The sequence below is a fragment of the Microcaecilia unicolor genome, chromosome 10 (genome assembly GCF_901765095.1).
Source record: "Microcaecilia unicolor chromosome 10, aMicUni1.1, whole genome shotgun sequence".
In the NCBI taxonomy this organism is placed as follows: Eukaryota; Metazoa; Chordata; class Amphibia; order Gymnophiona; family Siphonopidae; genus Microcaecilia; species Microcaecilia unicolor.
This window is the reverse complement of record NC_044040.1, coordinates 130,514,622-130,533,098: the sequence shown is the minus strand read 5'-3', so window position 1 is coordinate 130,533,098 and position 18,477 is coordinate 130,514,622. Positions and strand designations below refer to the sequence as shown.

At 44.4% G+C, this 18,477-nt stretch overlaps 1 protein-coding gene across 1 annotated transcript in view; it reads right to left on the bottom strand.

The window, feature by feature from the left end:
• Positions 1–1,441: 1,441 nt before the first annotated feature.
• LOC115478333 (galactose-3-O-sulfotransferase 2-like) overlaps positions 1,442–18,477 on the bottom strand; it is a 195,174-nt gene continuing 178,138 nt past the window's right edge. The window contains exon 3 of the mRNA XM_030215637.1: positions 1,442–2,227. Coding sequence (XP_030071497.1) covers positions 1,442–2,227 — 786 coding nt within the window. The remainder of the gene's footprint in view (positions 2,228–18,477) is intronic.

Below are 18,477 nucleotides of genomic sequence, written 5' to 3'. Positions count from 1 at the left end.
CCTCGGAGAAGATATGATACAGACGTTCAAATATTTGAAAGGTATTAATCCACAAACGAATCTTTTCCGGAGATGGGAAGGCGGTAGAACGAGAGGACATGAAATGAGATTGAAGGGGGGCAGACTCAGGAAAGATGTCAGGAAGTATTTTTTCACGGAGAGGGTAGTGGACGCTTGGAATGCCCTCCCGCGGGAGGTGGTGGAGATGAAAACGGTAACAGAGTTCAAACATGCGTGGGATATGCATAGAGGAATCCTGTGCAGAAGGAATGGATCCTCAGAAGCTTAGCTGAAATTGGGTGGCGGAGCAGTTGGGGGGAAGAGGGGGTGGTGGTTGGGAGGCGAGGATAGGGGAGGGCAGACTTATACGGTCTGTACCAGAGCCGCTGATGGGAGGCGGGACTGGTGGTTGGGAGGCGGGAAATACTGCTGGGCAGACTTATATGGTCTGTGCCCTGAAAAGGACAGGTACAAATTCAAGGTAAGGTATACACACATGAGTTTGTCTTGGGCAGACTAGATGGACCATGCAGGTCTTTTTCTGCCGTCATCTACTATGTTACTATGACTTATCAAGCAATTATTGGCACTAATTAGAATTCATTAAAATGTGTGTGCTTAAATTTAGACATGAATCCACACCTAAATTTTACATGCGAGTCAAAAATGGGGGTGTAGAAATGGGATGGGCATGGGCAGGTCATGGGTGGATTGGGGAGCATTCCTTTAAGTTACACATGTAGTTATAGAATAAGGGCATCCGCACCACATTTTAGTTGGTGCAAATGGCCACGCCTAAAGTTAATACTGATAAACCAAAAAGGATCTGTTCCTTAATAGGATTCTCAGAGTGCTGAGGATCCTATTAAGGAACAGATTCTTTTTGATTTATCAATATTTTCCTTTGTGGTATGAGCAATTTGAATATATCTGGCTTGTTTTGTAACATATAACAATAGATAGTTGCTTGGGATATTATGAAGACAGTTGATTTGACATATGTCCTTGCACATTAAATAATTCAGTCATGTTTATAAGATTTATCACGCCTAAAGTTAGGCATGATGTCTGGGTGTAAGTGCTATTCTATAAACTATTCCTAACTTTGAGCATTTTTACAGAATAGCGCTTTTTTCGGTGCTGACTTTTTTGGTGCCATATATGGAATTTAGTCCTATATACCTATTGGCTTCTTAGCATTTAGCACGTGTTAATTCCCTTAATGTACTTTAAGATCCTAATGCCCACACGAAGGCCCTAATGCTGCTTGCTGAATTGCCCCCCCCCCCCCCCCATCATCATTCATTTCTGTTTCCCACAGCTCCCTCTGATATCTTCATGAAGTTCTACTTGTTTGTACACATTCAGAAGTCCTGCTGTTAAAGATTCAACATGTATTATTTAGCTTTGAGATTATTCACATTATAGAAGACATACAGTTTTATAATATTTTTTGTTTCTGATGATCACGTATAAGATTAATATACTTATGCTCTGGCATGATCATGCTACGACAAACTCTCATAGTCTTAGTATCCAATCCTGGTTTAAGGTTATATCCCAAGATATTTGCCTCCCCTGCCTGTGCAGGTTGGAGAACAGAGTCTTTGATTTTAGATTTATCTGTTGCTTTGCCATCCAAGAGACATACTTGCATGAATTCTTTCTGCCTTGCTTGCAAGATCTCTACTTCCTGCTGCATTTTTTCAAGGCCAATGGTGTCTTGGATTCTGCTCCAGAAGGTCCTGTTGAAGTGTTTGTAGAGTTTCCAGTCCAAGGAGCACCACTGTTTTGCCCTCTCCTTGCTCTCTTGGGTCAGGTTCTGAATAGTGTCTTTGCTTCTGAAGTTCAACTTGAAGTAAACCACATCTTCCAGTTCCCAGCACAGAGTGTTCTTCAGAAGAACCATGGACTCATCAAAGTATTCAGCAATGAGTATCAGCTGGAACCTCTGTTCGATCTCCTTTAGGACTGAGTATACATAGTCCTCTTTATCTTCTGCATTGTTATCATAACCAAAATCATACCACATAGTGTTCCTGATAAGCATATTATACGTTTCATGTGGACTGTAATAACTGAGTGGAGAAATCAGGAACTGATTCAGTGTCCTTGTTTTATTAAAGGATGGAAGATATCTGAAATAAACATAGGAGGATTCCAGCAGAGAAACAGGGTTACGCAGGATGGAAAAATACTGGGTGGTGTTTAACATTATCTTTTGCACCTGTTATATAATAAAGAAGAAAAGAAATGATAATATCAGCTGATTTATTTTTGAAGGTATTTACATATTAATAAAGATGGCAGAAAGGCTTCCCTGATGGCAGCCTCTTTTTTAAAAAAGATATTGTATCCACCAGCATTTTGTCAAATAACATGACCAAACAATCCATTATTTATCTTCCAAGAACAATTGTCCAATATAGTTTGCTTCCATTTGTGCTTTTTCAAGATACAGTATATGTTTAGACATTTGTTATAAACAAGGCATTGTTAATTGCTAAGAACAATGGGTCCATTTCACCCAAATTCAGAACACAGAGAAGAAAGGGGAGTTTTCAAAGGTATTTACTCTTGTAAAATGATCTGGTTAAATAAATTTCTATAATGTGCATACTATTGGCTATAAGAAAAAAGAGAAATTCCTGAGAGTATGCTTAGGTAGGGGGATGAAAATAGTATGCATATACTTAGAGGGGCATTTAAAAAAAACCTAATAAAAGTCCCCAAAATCCCCCCCCCCCCCCCCCCCCCCATCTATCTCAAGCCATAATCAAGCAGAAAAACATCTAGATTTCTTGCTCGATTGTGGCTATGAGATGGATATTTTTCCAATGAAAATGTCCTTGTGACTCTGGGCAAGTCACTTAACCCTCCATCGCCCACCGTATTGAGCCTGCCATGAGTGGGAAAGCGCGGGGTACAAATGTAACAACAAAAAAAAAAATGAATAACCATTTTCCAAAATGAAGTGGCCAACTTTTAAATGACAAAAAAAACAGGGACATGAACGTCTGTCTAGCATCATTTTCAAAAATATGGCCACACAGGTGTCTCTGCTGAACAGAGAAGTAGCCTAGTGGTTAGTTTAATGGACTGTAAACCAAGGAACACAAGTTCAAAACCCCACTATAGCTCTTTTTTATTTTTGTAAATGTGACCCCTCCAGGACCTGGAAAATACCTACAGCACCTGAATGTACACCAGTTCAATAAACTTCAGGTTTGTAGGTGTCTTATATATTTAGATACAGTAGATGTTTTTCTGTTTCTGGAAGGCTCAGAATTATAAATAATAATTAAAAAAAAAAGTTGAAGTCAGACTTGAACCTGGGTCCCTTGTTTTACAGGCCACTGCACTAACCACTAGGTTCCTCCTCTGACCTGCTTACTACTCTATTCAGAATGGCCATAATACCTGCAGCTGGCGTAAGTCCTGGTTTTCCTTTCCAGTTTCACTTTCAGGGGAGAGAGAGGGGGACAGCAACCACTGGAGAATTAAGGAGCAGTCATCATGCCTTTATCCCTTCAGTGGTCAGCTGCTCAATTAGAGCAACGTTTTATAATTTGGACATGATTGAAACAGGTCTAGATAAAAATGTCCTTCTTTTTAGACATGGATGTTTCTTCCCACTCAAAAATCCCTATTGGACATCCTACTTTTGGGCCCTCCCTAGTCCTGCCTAAAATATACCCACAACACACTCCCTTGCTATTTGGATGAACTGCAGTGTGAAACGTTCAAATTCTAGCTTTCCAAACATCTGGATGTTTTTAGTAGATGGACTTTTTTTTAGGCATTTTAAGACATCAATCTGCTTTGAAAATGAGTACCTTAGGGAATAATTTTATATGCTACTTGAGCACATAGAACAGAATTTTATGGAATCAGATAGATGCTTATAAAGTTCCTCGAGGATATACAAGTGTAAAAGTAGGCACTCAGAAATTAAAGCGCCTACTGTTACATGATACTTGCACAGTAATTCCTAGGAATGGGATTAGGGACAGAACCAGCCCTTGTTCATGCATATTATAGAATATAAGTCTCTTCGGCTGCTTATTACTTTAGCCACTATTGGGAGTCTAAAAATTATATCCTTACATATTATCAATGACTCCCTCTCCTCTGTTCATCCACCAACCACATATATTCATGCAATCATTAAAGAATTCTTGTGATAGCTTAGGAACCTCAGTTGTGCATATTGCCAACTCAACTTTATGGCAACAAACCTTGCACACAACTCTTCATCAGCTCACCATGATGCCACATTTTTGTATATACTTTTCTTCTTTTTATATAAATTCTTTTTACCTCTATGCTTGAATACTCATCTTATTTCAAAATCGGACCCAGGTGTTGTTGTTAACGTCCGACATGCACGTTTCGCCCTTCCCCAGGGCTGTCTCAAGGACTGACCCCTACAAAACATAGAAATATGTAAAAATACCTCCCAACATTAAACGAAACGCTTATAGAGTTATTATTTATTCCCTCATACAGACCCTCCGTTAATCAATTTCCTACTTAATGATTGCATGAATATATGTGGTTGGTGGATGAACAGAGGAGAGGGAGTCATTGATAATATGTAAGGATATTATAGAATATACACATATGCACTTATATTTACTGGCACCTATACCTTCACCAGGTGTCACTGTGTATGGGAGCTTTCATACAGACACACTGTAAAAGGGGATATGGAAAACGGAACTGAGACACCCAGGTCGGGGTGTCTCAAGTTCCACTAATATTTTAGACAAGGATTTGCTGCCATAGAGCCTGTTCCAAAATACTTAGTGCAGTGGACATTAATGCCCAATTGTTTAGCAGGAGCATCTATTTCCAAAGCATAAATCTCTTAAATATCAATGGGCAACACGGCAACTTAAATGTGTATGTGCCAGTGCCAGTATTTCAGAAAATGCATATGCTGGCACATGCACGTGTATGTTTTAGAAATATACCCTGCTATGTTTTCCAACATTGTCACAGAGTCCACTGTCCTTAGCAGGTATTGCTTTCAGGAAACAAGAAAAACTTGGGGATTAAAGGGGTGGCCTCCCCTAATCTTTCCAGTAGACTGCTACATGAAACGAGGTGTAGACCTCAGCACCCATCTTTTTGGACATAGCTTTGCATTCCTACTACTACTACTACTACTATTTAGCATTTCTATAGCGCTACAAGGCACGCATCTTTTGGACATAGCTTTGCATTCCTCTTTGAAATGGTAAATGCATGTTTACTTTTTGATGCCGCCCTAGTCCTGCCCCAAGCACTTGTCAATATGCACATTTTTGAGATTTTGACATGTATATCCTGGAACTGAAAAATTGGGATTTAGACGTGTATGCAATATGCATGTCTAAATGCCAGGAAATGCATGTCTAAAATAGGCAAAGGACTTTTAAAATAAGAACCATAAGCATGTAGAGGCTAATTTTATAAGACTTTTACACACATAAAATGTTGTTTTATGGGTGTAAAAGGCCTCTTTACCACACATAAAAATACAGGCAGTGCAAGATGGCACATGCTTCTACAGTTGGAGTGCTTGGAGGAGGAGTTTAGGTGGAGACACAATTTACATGCATATTTTATAAAATATGCACTTTACATGTGTACCTTTTTTCCCCAATTAGGCGTAAATGTCAGCACCCACCATCTAGACCCTTGATCTACAATTCCAGTACTTGATAGTCACCAACAGGTCAGGTTTTCAGGATATCCCTCAGGAATATTCATGAGAAAGATTTGTATACGATAAAGATAGTAGGCATACAAATCTCTTATGCATATTCATGAGGGATATACTGATAAACTGATCAGTTGACAGCTCTCAAGGACTGGGAGTGAAGACCAAAGATCTAGGAACGGTCTCTGCGGACCATACAAAACACCTCCATTTGTTTGATATTCTCATTAAACAAATTTGAAAGTTTCTCGTCATTCTATTCAGCTACATTGTTTACCAATAGAGGCAAGGATTTTGTTCAAACTTTACTGTATTATTTTTAAGATTATTTATGATGTAGTACCCTCTTATATGTACAATTGAATCCATTCTCCATCTGTTCATGATAGACGTTCATGTAATAAGTCAATATTATATTTTCCAAACCCTAAAGGCAAGAAATCTAAGAAACTTTTTGCTTTTTCCTATGCATATCAAACAAAGTATAGGATGGATTACTGGTTGCATTAAGATCTTTATGTAATATAATGTTTCTTTATAAATCAGGTGTCTTCCTGTACTATCAACATAGCCTAGAATCCTGCATCCAACAGTGGTCAACCCAGGTCACAAGTACCTGGCAGAAACCTAGTTAGTAGCAACATTCCATGCTACCAATCCCAGGACAAGCAGTGGCTTCCCCTGTGTCTATCTCAATAGACTATGGACTTTTCCTCCAGGAACTAGTCCAACCCTTTTTTAAACCCAGATATGCTAACCGCCTAACTATTCTTTGAGTAAAATAATATTTCCTCCTATTTGTTTTAAAAGTATTTCCATGTATTTCACTGAGTGTCCCCTAGTCTTTGTACTTTTTGAAAGAGTGAAAAAGCAATTCATTTTTACCTGTTTTACACCAATCAGGAATTTGTAGACCTCAATCATATCCTTCCTCAGCACTCTCTTTTCAATTTCCGCTATATCTTTTTTGAGATACAGAGACCAGAATTGAACGTAATACTCAAGGTGAGGTTGCACAATGGCACAATACAGAACCATTATAATATTCTTGGTGTTATTTTACATCCCTTTTCTAATAATTTCTAGCATCCTGTTTGCTTTTTTGGCCACTGCTGCACACTGGGCAGAAGACTTCAGCTTATTGTCTACAATGGTATTTTCGAAAGAAACGTACAAGTTGCGATTTGGATGTCCTTGCAAAACGGTGAAATCCAAGGGCATGGAAACCCGTATTTTTGAAACAAGATGGACGGCCATCTTTCGTTTCGAAAATGCCGTCAGAGATGTCAAAATTCTTAGATTTGGACATTCCTAGACATGGATGTTTCTGACTTTTGGCGATTTTCGAAACCAAAGATGTCCATGTCATAAATGTCCAAATTTAAGCTATTTGGGCATGGGAGGAGCCAGCATTTGTAGTGCACTGGTCCCCCTGACATGCCAGGACACCAACTGGGCACCCTAGGGGGCCTGCAGTGGACTTCATAAAATGCTCCCAGTAACATAGCTCCCTTACCTTGTGTGCTGAGCCTCCCCCCAAACCCCCCAAAACCCACAACTGTACACCACTACCATAGCCCTTATAGGTGAAGGGGCACCTATATATGGGTACAGTGGGTTTGTGGTGGGTTTTGGAGAGCTTGCTATTTCCTCCACAAATGTAACAGGTGGGGGGGGGGGGGGTATGGGCCAGGGTCTGCCTGTCTGAAGTGCACTGCAGTACCCACTAAAACTGCTCCTGGGACCTGCATGCGCTGTCATGGACCTGAGTATGACATCTGAGGCTGGCATAGAGACTGGCATGACATATTTTTAAAGATGTTTTTTGAGGGTGGGAGGGGGTTAGTGACCACTGGGTGAGTAACAGGAGGTCATCCCCAATTCTTTCCGGTGGTCATCTGATCATTTTGGGCTCCTTTTCGTGCCTTATTTGTAATAAAAACACGTCCAGGTGAAAATGTCCAAGTGTTCATCAGGGACATCCTTGTTTTTTTCGATTATGGGTCAAAGACATTTAAGTGTTAGGCATGCCCAAGTCCCGCCTTCACTATGCCTCCAACATGCCCCCTTGAACTTTGGACATCCTTGCGACGGACTACAGTTGGAGATGTCCAAAATCGGGTTTCGATTATACCGATTTGGACGTCTCTGGGAGAAGGACGTCCATCTTACAATTTATGTCTTTTGAAAATGAGCCCGAATGACACCTAGATCTTTTTCTTGAGTCCTGACTCCTAAGGTGGACCCTAGCATCAGGTAACTATGATTTGGATTATTCTTCCCAATATGCATCACTTCTACAAATTTAATTACTTCACTCATCGTTCTGATTTCCAGATCATTTATAAATATGTTAAATACCACTGATCCCAGTGGCACTGCACTGTTCACCCTCCTCCATTGAGAAAAATGACCATTTAACCCTACCCTCTGTTTTCTGTCCAATAACTAATTTCAAATCCACAGAAAGTCGTAGAGGGGCATTTTCGATATGACGTCTAAGTCCGACTTTGAACATTTTGCAAAAACATCCAAAATCTGAATAAAAAAGTAGGTCATTTTCAGAACAGAAAAACGTCAATTTTTTTTTTTTTTTTAAATACTGTTTTGAACAAGGTTTTGTGATTTGGATGTTTTGTTTTTTGGTCCATTAAAAAAAAAAAAAGTCCAAAATGTCCAAGTATAAAATGCACAAAAATGCTATATATTTCAACTCTCCCATCTTATTTTTTAGGCTGCCAGTATTTATTTATTGGCACTTCAAATTGTGTTTTTTATTGCATCTACAAATTGCTTTGAAGTTGACAGGGATAATTTGCATCCTTTACTCTGTTTTCCCATTAATCATTCTTGGCTTTCCTTCATCATTATTGAAACCTCTCTAAAGATCCTTTAAGGATTCTCCACAGCGTACAATGCACTCCTGGGCAACAGCTTCTCCCTACCCCCCCCCCCCCCCCCCCATTTTAGTTTAAAAGCTGCTCTATCTTCTTTTTAAATGTTAGCGCCAGCAGCCTTGTTCCATCCCTATTAAGGTAGAGGCCATTCTTTCAGGAACAGGCTCCCCAATGTTTGGGTGGGCCTGGGGGTGGACTGGGTGGGCATGACCCATGCATTTCCTCTCTGTCCCCCCCCCCCCCCCACGCTAAAAAAAAGCAGTAAAGATGAATACCTTGGCTGGCAGAGATCCCCAGGCTCTGCCAGCTAAGTCCTTTCTGGAGTCCCCTGAGCAGTCTCATCCTCACGGTAGTCAGCAGTGCATTTCCAGCCACCAATATTGGCACTGTCCCCTCCCCCCCACACACACACATATGCTCAGTTCAACCAGTATCCCCCATGCACACACACGCAGGGGTGCCAATTGAATTGAGCATGCGCGGGAGGTGGGGGGAATATCAGCAGTAGGCTGACTGCCTTAGGGATCAGACTTCTTGGAGCACTCCAGAAATTACTCTTCAGCTGGTGGGGCCCAGGGATCCCCCCCAGCTATACCAATGATGTGCATCACCACTGAGTGGGCCTGAAGAGAAACTGGGTGGGCTCCTACCCACCCAGGCCCACCTGTGGCTACGTCACTGCCCAGAATGTTGCCCAGTTCCTAACAAATCTAAATCCCTCATCCCTGCACCGTCATCTCAACCACGCATTAAGACTGGAGCTCTGCCTGCCTCTTGGGTTCTACAAGTGGAACGGAGACCATTTCTGCAAATGCTACCCTGGAGGATCTGGATTTCAGCTTTCTACCTAAGAGCCTAAATTTGGCTTCCAGAACCTCCCTCCTACATTTTCCTATGTCATTGGTACCCACATGTACCAAGACAGCCAGCTCCTCTCCAGGGATGTGTGAAGTCTACCACCTTCACATCAGGTAGGCCAGTGACCAGATGATCCTCATGTCCACCAGCCATCCAGCTATCTACATGCCTAATGATTGAATCACCAACTACAACAGCTATCCTAACCCTTCCCTCTTGGGCAGAGGTTCCTGGAGACACATCCTCAGTGTGAAAGGATATTACATCCCCTGGCGGGCAGGTTCTAGCTACAGGATTACATCCTACTTCACCAGCTTGATGCTTTCCTTTTAGGAGACCTCCCTCCTCTAAGGCAGCATAGGGGCTGCCAGACTGGAGAAGAGACTTCTCTATAACATCCCTGTAGGCCTCCTCTATGTACCTCTCTGTCTCCCTCTGCTCCTCCAAGTCTGCTACTCTAGCCTCAGAAGAACAGATTCGTATTCTAAGAGTTAGGAGCTCCCTACATCAACTACACATATATAACCTCTAGCCAACTGGGAGACAATCATACATGTGACACTCAGTGCAAAAGACTGGATAGCAACCCCTTATTGCTGAACTGCTCATTGCATCTTAGTATTATTGATGTTGTTTAATAAAAACTTCTTGAAGTACTAGGGATATTAGATTATTATAAAGAGCCTTAAAAATTATATGGTCGTGGACTTCCGGTGACATCACTGACCTCGATGGAAGCCTGATCTTGTTGCTCACGAACAGCCCAGCTAACATAGCGATCTTTAGCGCAAAATACGACACAATTTGTGCCTCTCTTGTTGATTGCGACTTACCTGAAGCATGGGAAGGTGAGATGTCGCAAAAACTAAAGAGTATGGAGGCAAAGAGCGGGGTGCGCAGTAGCCAGCGCACATCAAAGACACCATCGCGCCATGTCTCCCCACAACTTGAGGAGGCCTCAGATTTTGAATCGGGGAGATCGGAGGAAGAAACTGGTAGTGTTAGAAAATCACATTCTGCTCGTCTGCTCCTTGATCTACGAAAAGATCTAGCCCATATGAAGGCGGACATTAGATTGTAAGCTCCTTGAGCAGGGACTGTCCCTCTATGTTAAATTGTACAGCACTGCGTAACCCTAGTAGCGCTTTAGAAATGTTAAGTAGTAGTAGTAGTAGAACGCATTGATAATTTGCGAGGTGAGCTGAAGGACGTAGGTACCCGCATTGAAGATCTAGAAACAAGGATGGATGAACACGTGGAAGTCGTACAACAACTGTGCCAGTGTGACAAAGGATATGAAACACAGATGAATGAGCTACACTATAAGCTCGATGATATTGAAAACCGCAGTAAACGCAAGAATCTGCGCTTTCGAGGTGTGCCAGAGGGGGGGCCCAAGAGGAGGTCCTGAAAATTGTACAAGAGATCTGCGGGCACTTGCTGGCGGCCCAGCCAGATACCCCCATGCCAGAAATTGAACTGGCACACAGGGCACTGGGCAACCCCCAGAATAATAAACTGCGGGACATAGTTGTGCGGTTCTGGAAATTCTCTGAAAAAGAAAATTTACTTGCCCTGGCGCGCCAACAGAAAGAACTGATGTACAATGAAACTCTGATAACTGTGTATCAAGATCTGTCTGCTCATACGTTGCAGTGGCGTAGAGATATGAATCCAGTATTAGAAGCTTTGAACAAGCACAATATTAAATACCGATGGGCTTTTCTATTTGCATTGTGCTTTGCTATATCGGGCAAATCTCATCAGCTGCGTAAGGTAGCGGAAGTAAAACAGCTACTCCAACTAGCGGGTTTGATGGAAACGGAGGCTGATGAAATCGTGGTGGCGAACAAGGCGCGGGATAAGGTCCACCAATGGAAGCAAGTTTTCAATAAAGCAAAGAAGCCACGTGTGGCGGCAACGTGATCTGCAACTTGAATTGGGACAATCTCAAGGTTTTGATTTTTTGGATGGTAACACAACCAGAGAAGAAAGAAAGGAGAGGTATCTGTACTGAACTGGAGGGTTGATATTCAGGGCTGAGCGGGAGGTCGGGAAGATGGGCCGTAGGGGAGGTGGGTGACCTTGTTGGGAGTTTAGTGTGGTTGGGAGGAGGAGGGTTATTCTCTCTCTGCCACATGAAAACCAGTGTTGGGGTGGGAGGTGGGGAGGTGGGGGTTTTTTACCTCTCTTCTGGACTCACTTTGGGGAAAGTTTATATTGAAAATGATGCTGTATACTCTGGTTTATGCCTCTTTCTACTTTTGGATGGTAGATTTTGTCTGACCTAAAGATACTTACATGGAATGTTAAGGGGCTAAATGCTCCCAGAAAGAGACAGCTTATATACCAAGAGTTAGCTAGATTACGACCACAGGTGGTCATGTTACAAGAAACACACTTGAAACGTGCAGATGAGCATCTGTTTCGCCCTGCCTCCTACTCAAAAATTTACTTTGCTTCTGATATTGTGAATAGTAAGAAGCGAGGAGTGGTATTACTTTTTCATGATAGTATACCCTTACAGATTCAGCAAATCAAGAGAGACTCAGCTGGACGTTTCCTTTTGATTCGCGGAATGTTGGAATCCAAGGAGTATACCTGGGGATCCATTTACGGGCCAAATACGGGCCAAGCCTCTTTTTTTAAAACACTTAAGAGGAATGTAAGAACTTTGGTTGGAGGCCAGCTTATTTTGGGAGGTGATTTTAATGCCACCATGAACCCAGATCTGGACCGTTCGGGGTCGGTTTCCCAAGCAGACAGAACACTGGCTGAGCAATTGGCCTCCTGTGTAGAGGAGATGGGACTTTTTGATGCCTGGCGAGATGGACATCCCCTTGATCGAGATTACTCCTTTTACTCCTCTGTGCATGCCTCTTATTCTCGCATTGATTTTCTTTTTATAGACAAATTATTGGGGAACCAAGTGAGGAGTACGCAAATAGGAAATATTACTGTTTCAGATCATGCCCCTTGTGTGGCACTGCTATCCCTATCTAGTGACGATATCTTACATAAGCGGTGGACCTTTAATAATACTCTGCTTGGAGATGAACACATTTGTGCAGAATATGTGAAAGTACTTAAAGAATACTTTAGCTTTAATTTGCACTCTGGCCCCTCCATTGCTGCTGTTTGGGAAGCTATGAAAGCAGTATCACAAGGCCACTTTATGACAGTGGCAGGTCGCCTTAAACGATGAAACGAAACTCTGAAGCGGTACTGGAGGGGCCGGATTGCAGATCTAGAGGTCCAACACAAACGAACAGGCTCTTCCAGGGTGTATAGATCTCTTCAGGAGGCGAGGCTACAATTAGATATGATGCTCGCTAAGGATCTTGATTTTATTAATGAGAAACTCCATTTGCATGCTTACAAAGAGAAAAATAAAATTAATCGCCAACTGGTGCTTAAATTGCGTAAGCTTAGGGGGGACAGAAACATATTCCGGATCAAAGACAAGAAAGGTAGGACTCTTTCCACATCTCAAGCTGTTAGGAATCGATTTCGGGATTTTTATGCTGAATTATATACTAGAGACCCCTCTATACCAAATACTGCTGTACAGGCATACCTAGAGGGCATGAATCTCCCAGCTCTGAGATCGGACCATTGGAGTATGTTGGAGGCCCTGATCGAGGTCAAGGAAGTACTCCTAGCTATTAAGACTTTGAAGACAGGTAAATCTCCAGGTCTGGATGGGTACACTGGGGAATATTATAAAACGTTTGCCCCCTACCTCGCGCCGGTTTTGACAGAGGTCTTAAACTCGATAAGGGAGGGAGGAAATTTACCCCCTACCATGAAAGATGCCTGGATAGCAGTTATTCCCAAACCCAAAAAAGAGGTGACTGACTGTGCTTCTTATCGCCTGATTTCCATATTGAATGTTGATGTCCGTATTTTGGCCAAGGTAATGGCCACTAGGTTAGTTGCTGTCCACCAACTTTAGTACACTCAGATCAGGTGGGCTTTCTAATGGGCAGACAAGCCTCTGATAATATTAGGAGGACGTTAGATGTCCTATACTTGGCAAAACAACAACAAACTTCGTGCTGTCTGCTTAGTATCGGTGCCGAGAAAGCTTTTGACCGAGTGCATTGGTCGTTTCTGCATTTGGTTTTACAGAGGTTTGGATTTGGGCCTATGTTCAGAGGCCTGATCCGGGAACTGTATACCGCCCCTAGGGCATGTGTCAAGATTAATGGCAGCTCTTCCCCCTTTTTTGAGTTATATAGAGGTACACGCCAGGGTTGTCCCCTTTCTCCTCTATTGTTTGCCCTGGTTATGGAGCCCTTAGCTCATAATATTAGATCCAATCCGGATATCCAGGGGGTGAAAGCAGGCACGTGGGAATCTAAAATTGCCCTTTTCGCGGACGATGTCTTGCTGACATTAACTTCCCCCTTAACATCTATGCCGGCTGTATTTGCTGAAATGGAGTCTTACAGTCAAGTTTCAGGTTTTAAAATAAACTTCACAAAGACCGAAGCAATGGCAGTGGGGATGGAGGAGGTAGAATATCAGACCTGTCGTCAGCTTTACCCACTAACTTGGGTGACTCAGGGACTAAGATACCTGGGGGTGACACTTACCCGTAAGTTGGAGGGCATGAGTGCAGCTAATTATTTGCCATTAATAAAGGAACTTGGGAAAGATTTGGAAAGGTGGGACCCACTACATTTATCATGGTTTGGGAGAATAGCAATGGTCAAGATGAATATTCTCCCACGTTTGCTCTATCTGTTTCAGTCCTTACCCTTACCAATTGATGAGCGCATGCTACAATCACTCCAGGTTAGACTTCAACAATTCATCTGGCAGGGTCGTAAGCCTCGACTACCCAGATCCGTTCCATATGTAGCTCGGAAAGGTAAGGGAGGATTAGGGGTACCACATTTGGGGCTGTACCACAAAGCTGCCCAAGTGAAAGCTGCAGTTGAGTGGTTCCATGAGTCAGACCATAAACCCTGGATCAGGATGGAACAATTTATGGTCCATAGTCCATTAAAGTTAGGACAGCTGCTTTGGTTGGCCCCCAGGTACCGATACCTCCCTCAGCCTCTTAACCCGATTATTCAATACACTTTCTCCTGTTGGGATAAATTAGAGAGAGTGAAGGGATTTTATGAATCATGATTGACACCTATAGCATATAATGCGGCGTTCCCCCCTGGGTGCTCCCTCTCCCCTTTTATTAAGTGGCGAAAAAATAGACTAATATGGTGGGGGCAGCTAATGAAAGAGGAGCGCTTCATTACGTTTGAGGAATTAGCAGTTGAATATGACTTACCTCAACAAGACCGTTACGCATATAATCAGATTATCCATTTCCTCCAGGCATCATGTCTGAAGGGTAAATTAAGGGGGGAAGTTACTTTTTTAGAGCAACTATGTGTAGACACTGAAGAGACTAAGGGGCTGATTTCTAAGTTATATGGCTATTTGAGGGATTCACTAGCGGTCAGTAGTAAACATCGGGATAGGTGGGAGAAAGAGCTAGAGGTGACCTATACCCCTGAACTATGGCAGCAGATGGAAAGGGCCTCGGTTCATAGCTCCCGGGCAGTCAATATCCAAGAAAACTGCACAAAGGTCCTATACCGTTGGTACCTGACCCCGGTGAGGCTACATTATATGTTCCCGAGGACCTCGAACATGTGCTGGAGAGGATGCGGGCAGGTGGGCACAATGGGACATATTTGGTGGTCCTGTAGAAAAGTAAAAGCTTTTTGGAAGTCGGTGCGATGGAGAGTACAGGCTTGGGTGGAGAGACAAATTCCCTGGGATCCAGCAGTTTTTTTATTTAACAAATCTATCATGGGGCTTAATGTCATGGGAGGACAGTTGGCGAAGCAGTGCTTCAATGCAGCTAGGCTGCTGATAGCGCAGATGTGGAAACAGACTGGATGTCCCTCAATGCAGCGATGGTACAATTTGGTTTGGTATATAAGTGATATGGAAAAATTAATGGCTAAGGAACATAAAACCCTAGCAAATGGGAGAAGATTTGGGCCCCTGAGATAAGGCCCTTGGCATAGAATTGGGGGTTAGATTTTTTCCTCATGGATGAGACAGGGGGAGAGGAGGGGGGGGGGTTTGTTTTGGGGAAAGTGGGTATATATAAATGGTTTAAATGTTACAAGAAACACTATTGATATTATATGAGTTTAATTAGAAGACTATCCTGCTAATAATCGAAAGAGAAAAACGCCTATATTGCGACCCAAATCGGGAGATAGACGTTTATCTCCCAAAAATGAATAAATCAGTATAATGGAAACAAAACTTTTAGTGCGTCCGTTTCGCTCGTACGCTCAGATACAAACGCCCAAATAAGGGGCATGTCGGGGGCGGTGTTACGAGGTGGTCGTCTACAACGTATAACGGATAGCGAAATGATTTTGGGTGGGCGGGAACATGGGCATCATTGCTTAGACCCGAAATAAAAGTGACCAGAGCAAGGGGAAATCGTCTTTAGACCCATTAGCGATTGTGTGGAGTTGGAGAGTGGCGAGATCGGTGTTGGGAGAGAGCTGAATTGTTGGTTGCAGAGAAAGCTGAGTGTGTGGAGTACCTGTTATGTTCGTCTGTCTGCCCTAGTCGGAACGTTGTCACCCTCACCTGCCTCTTTTGTGTCTTACCTTTTGACCTTTCCCTACTCCTCCTCCTTGCTCTATCGGTCCCTCCCCCTATCCCTCTCCATTCACTGTTCCCACGTGTATATTGTATTCCCTGACCTCCGTTTGTCTCTGTGTTGCCTGTACTGTTTGGCGAGTGAGTGGCCAGAGGGTGTGTTCGGAGTGAGATTCTGTGTGCTGCTGTTGTTTCAGTACTACTACTAATACTTGCACTGGTGGGGAAATGGATGCACTAAATTCACTGGCGGCTTCCATGTTAGAGGAAGAGGCCACACACCACAGGAGGTATTCACGGTCCCGAGTGTTCAGGCCCTGCACCACCTTCCTACAACTCACTGACCAGCAGTGTCTGACAAGGTTCAGGTTTGATAAGGCGACCATTCTGCAGCTTTGTGAGCAGCTGAAACCCCTCCTTCAGCCCCAGACCTGTAGGAATAACCCCATCCCTGTCCACCTCAAAATCACTGCCTCTCTCTCTGTCCTGGCCACTGGGAGTTTTCAATCTGTATTAGCTGCTAACACAGGGCTCACCCAGGCTTCTATTTCACACTGTCTCACCCAGTTCCTGGATGCCTTTCTAACTCACACCTCTCACTACATCACTTTCCCCACCACCCCCCAGGCCCTGCACAACAACATGGCTGCCTTCTATGCTGTTGCTAGATTCCCCTCGGTCATAGGTGTGATTGACTGCACACACGTAGCCCTCAGACCCCCCCGGCCATACGAAGCCACCTACAGAAACAGGAAGGCATTTCATTCTATGAACATGCAAGTTGTGTGTGATGCCCAGGGGGAGATATTAGACGTGTGCCAGGTACCCCGGTTCCACCCACGATGCCTACATCCTACAGCACTCGGGCATCTTCCGCAGGTTTGAACGAGGGGAGTTCACTGGGGGATGGCTACTAGGTAAGTGCAACATGGATGTACCCATACTATACCTCCTCCACTGGGCAACTCTCCACCCTGCCTTCCTCCACCTCACTCCACAACCCACTATCCTAATCCCCCCTCCCCCCCGTACCTGCTCTAAGCAATACACACTTATCTATCTCATTCTGTTTTTCTACAAAGGTGACCAAGGCTACCCGCAGAGGACGTGGCTCATGACCCCCGTGGTGCACCCACAACCAGGGGCAGAAGAAACCTACAACAGGAGGCATCGGAGCACCCGGGGGATCATCGTGCGGACCTTTGGCTTGGTGAAAAACCGGTTCCGCTGTCTGGACCGGTCTGGAGGAGAGCTGCTCTACAGTCCAGAAAAAGTGGCCAAGATCTTTGTGGCGTGCTGCATGCTGCACAATTTGGCCCAGCGCAGAGGACAGGCCCTCCCAGAGGAGCCACAGCCACCAGAGGAGGCCCCAGATGAGCAGGAAGAGGAGCCCCCTCCACCCCCACCCCCCAGTCCACAGAGCAGAGCTCACTGCTTACCAGCTTGGCATCAGAGCCAGACAAAGACTCATAGAAATAAGTTTTCTGTGAAAGTATGTGCACATTTATTTGTATTATTCACATAAGTGTTACCATCAATCACACCCCCCACCACCACCCACCAACCCTCACCCTCCAGCATGTGCCATCACTTTCCCCGTCCCCTCCCCCGTCCCCTCTTACCCCTCCCACGGACTTCCTTTGCAGCTGGTGCTGCAGGGGAAGTCTGTTCAGACTCCTCTGATGGGCTGCTCCCACTGTCCTCCTCCGTATCCACACAGCAGCCTGCGGCTTTGGCTGCGCTATGGAAATCTGGCCACCTTGTTGGCTGTAGTCTGGCCACAGGACCCAGGATGGGAGCTGGTTTGGTGGGTGCTGCACTAGTGGCTGCGGAGGCGGACGATCTCAATGCCCACCTCTTAGCTGGTGGTTGCTGTCCACTGGAGGAGGTGGATGGCAGGTCTTGCTGCAGCAACACCGGTGGAGTAGGTGCTGTAACCTGAGGGCGCAGGCCTTCAATGCTGTGCTGCAGCTGTTGGAGTTGCTGGAGCACCACCTGGTGGGCTTGGTGCTGCGCCTGGAGCACCTCCTGGTGGGCTTGGCACTGCGCCTGGAGCAGTTCCTGGTGGGCTTAGCGCTGCGCCTGCAGTGCCTCCCGCTGCAGCTCTAATTTTTGCTGCCGGTACTCCTCCAAGCGCACATTGCGCCGCAGCAAATCAGTGGCCAGCCACAGTAGTTGCCTCCTTTGTATGGATGGCCTCTGGCGAGGAGCTGGCCCCCTATATGCATCCTCCTCATCAGCAAAGTCAACTGGTGGTAAAGGTCCAGCCTCTGCTGGTGGTGCTGGTGGAGGTTGAGCCTCTACTGCTGGTTCTGCTGCTGCAGGTGGTGGAGGTACAGCCTCTACTGCTGCTGCTGCAGCAGCAGGTGGTGGAGG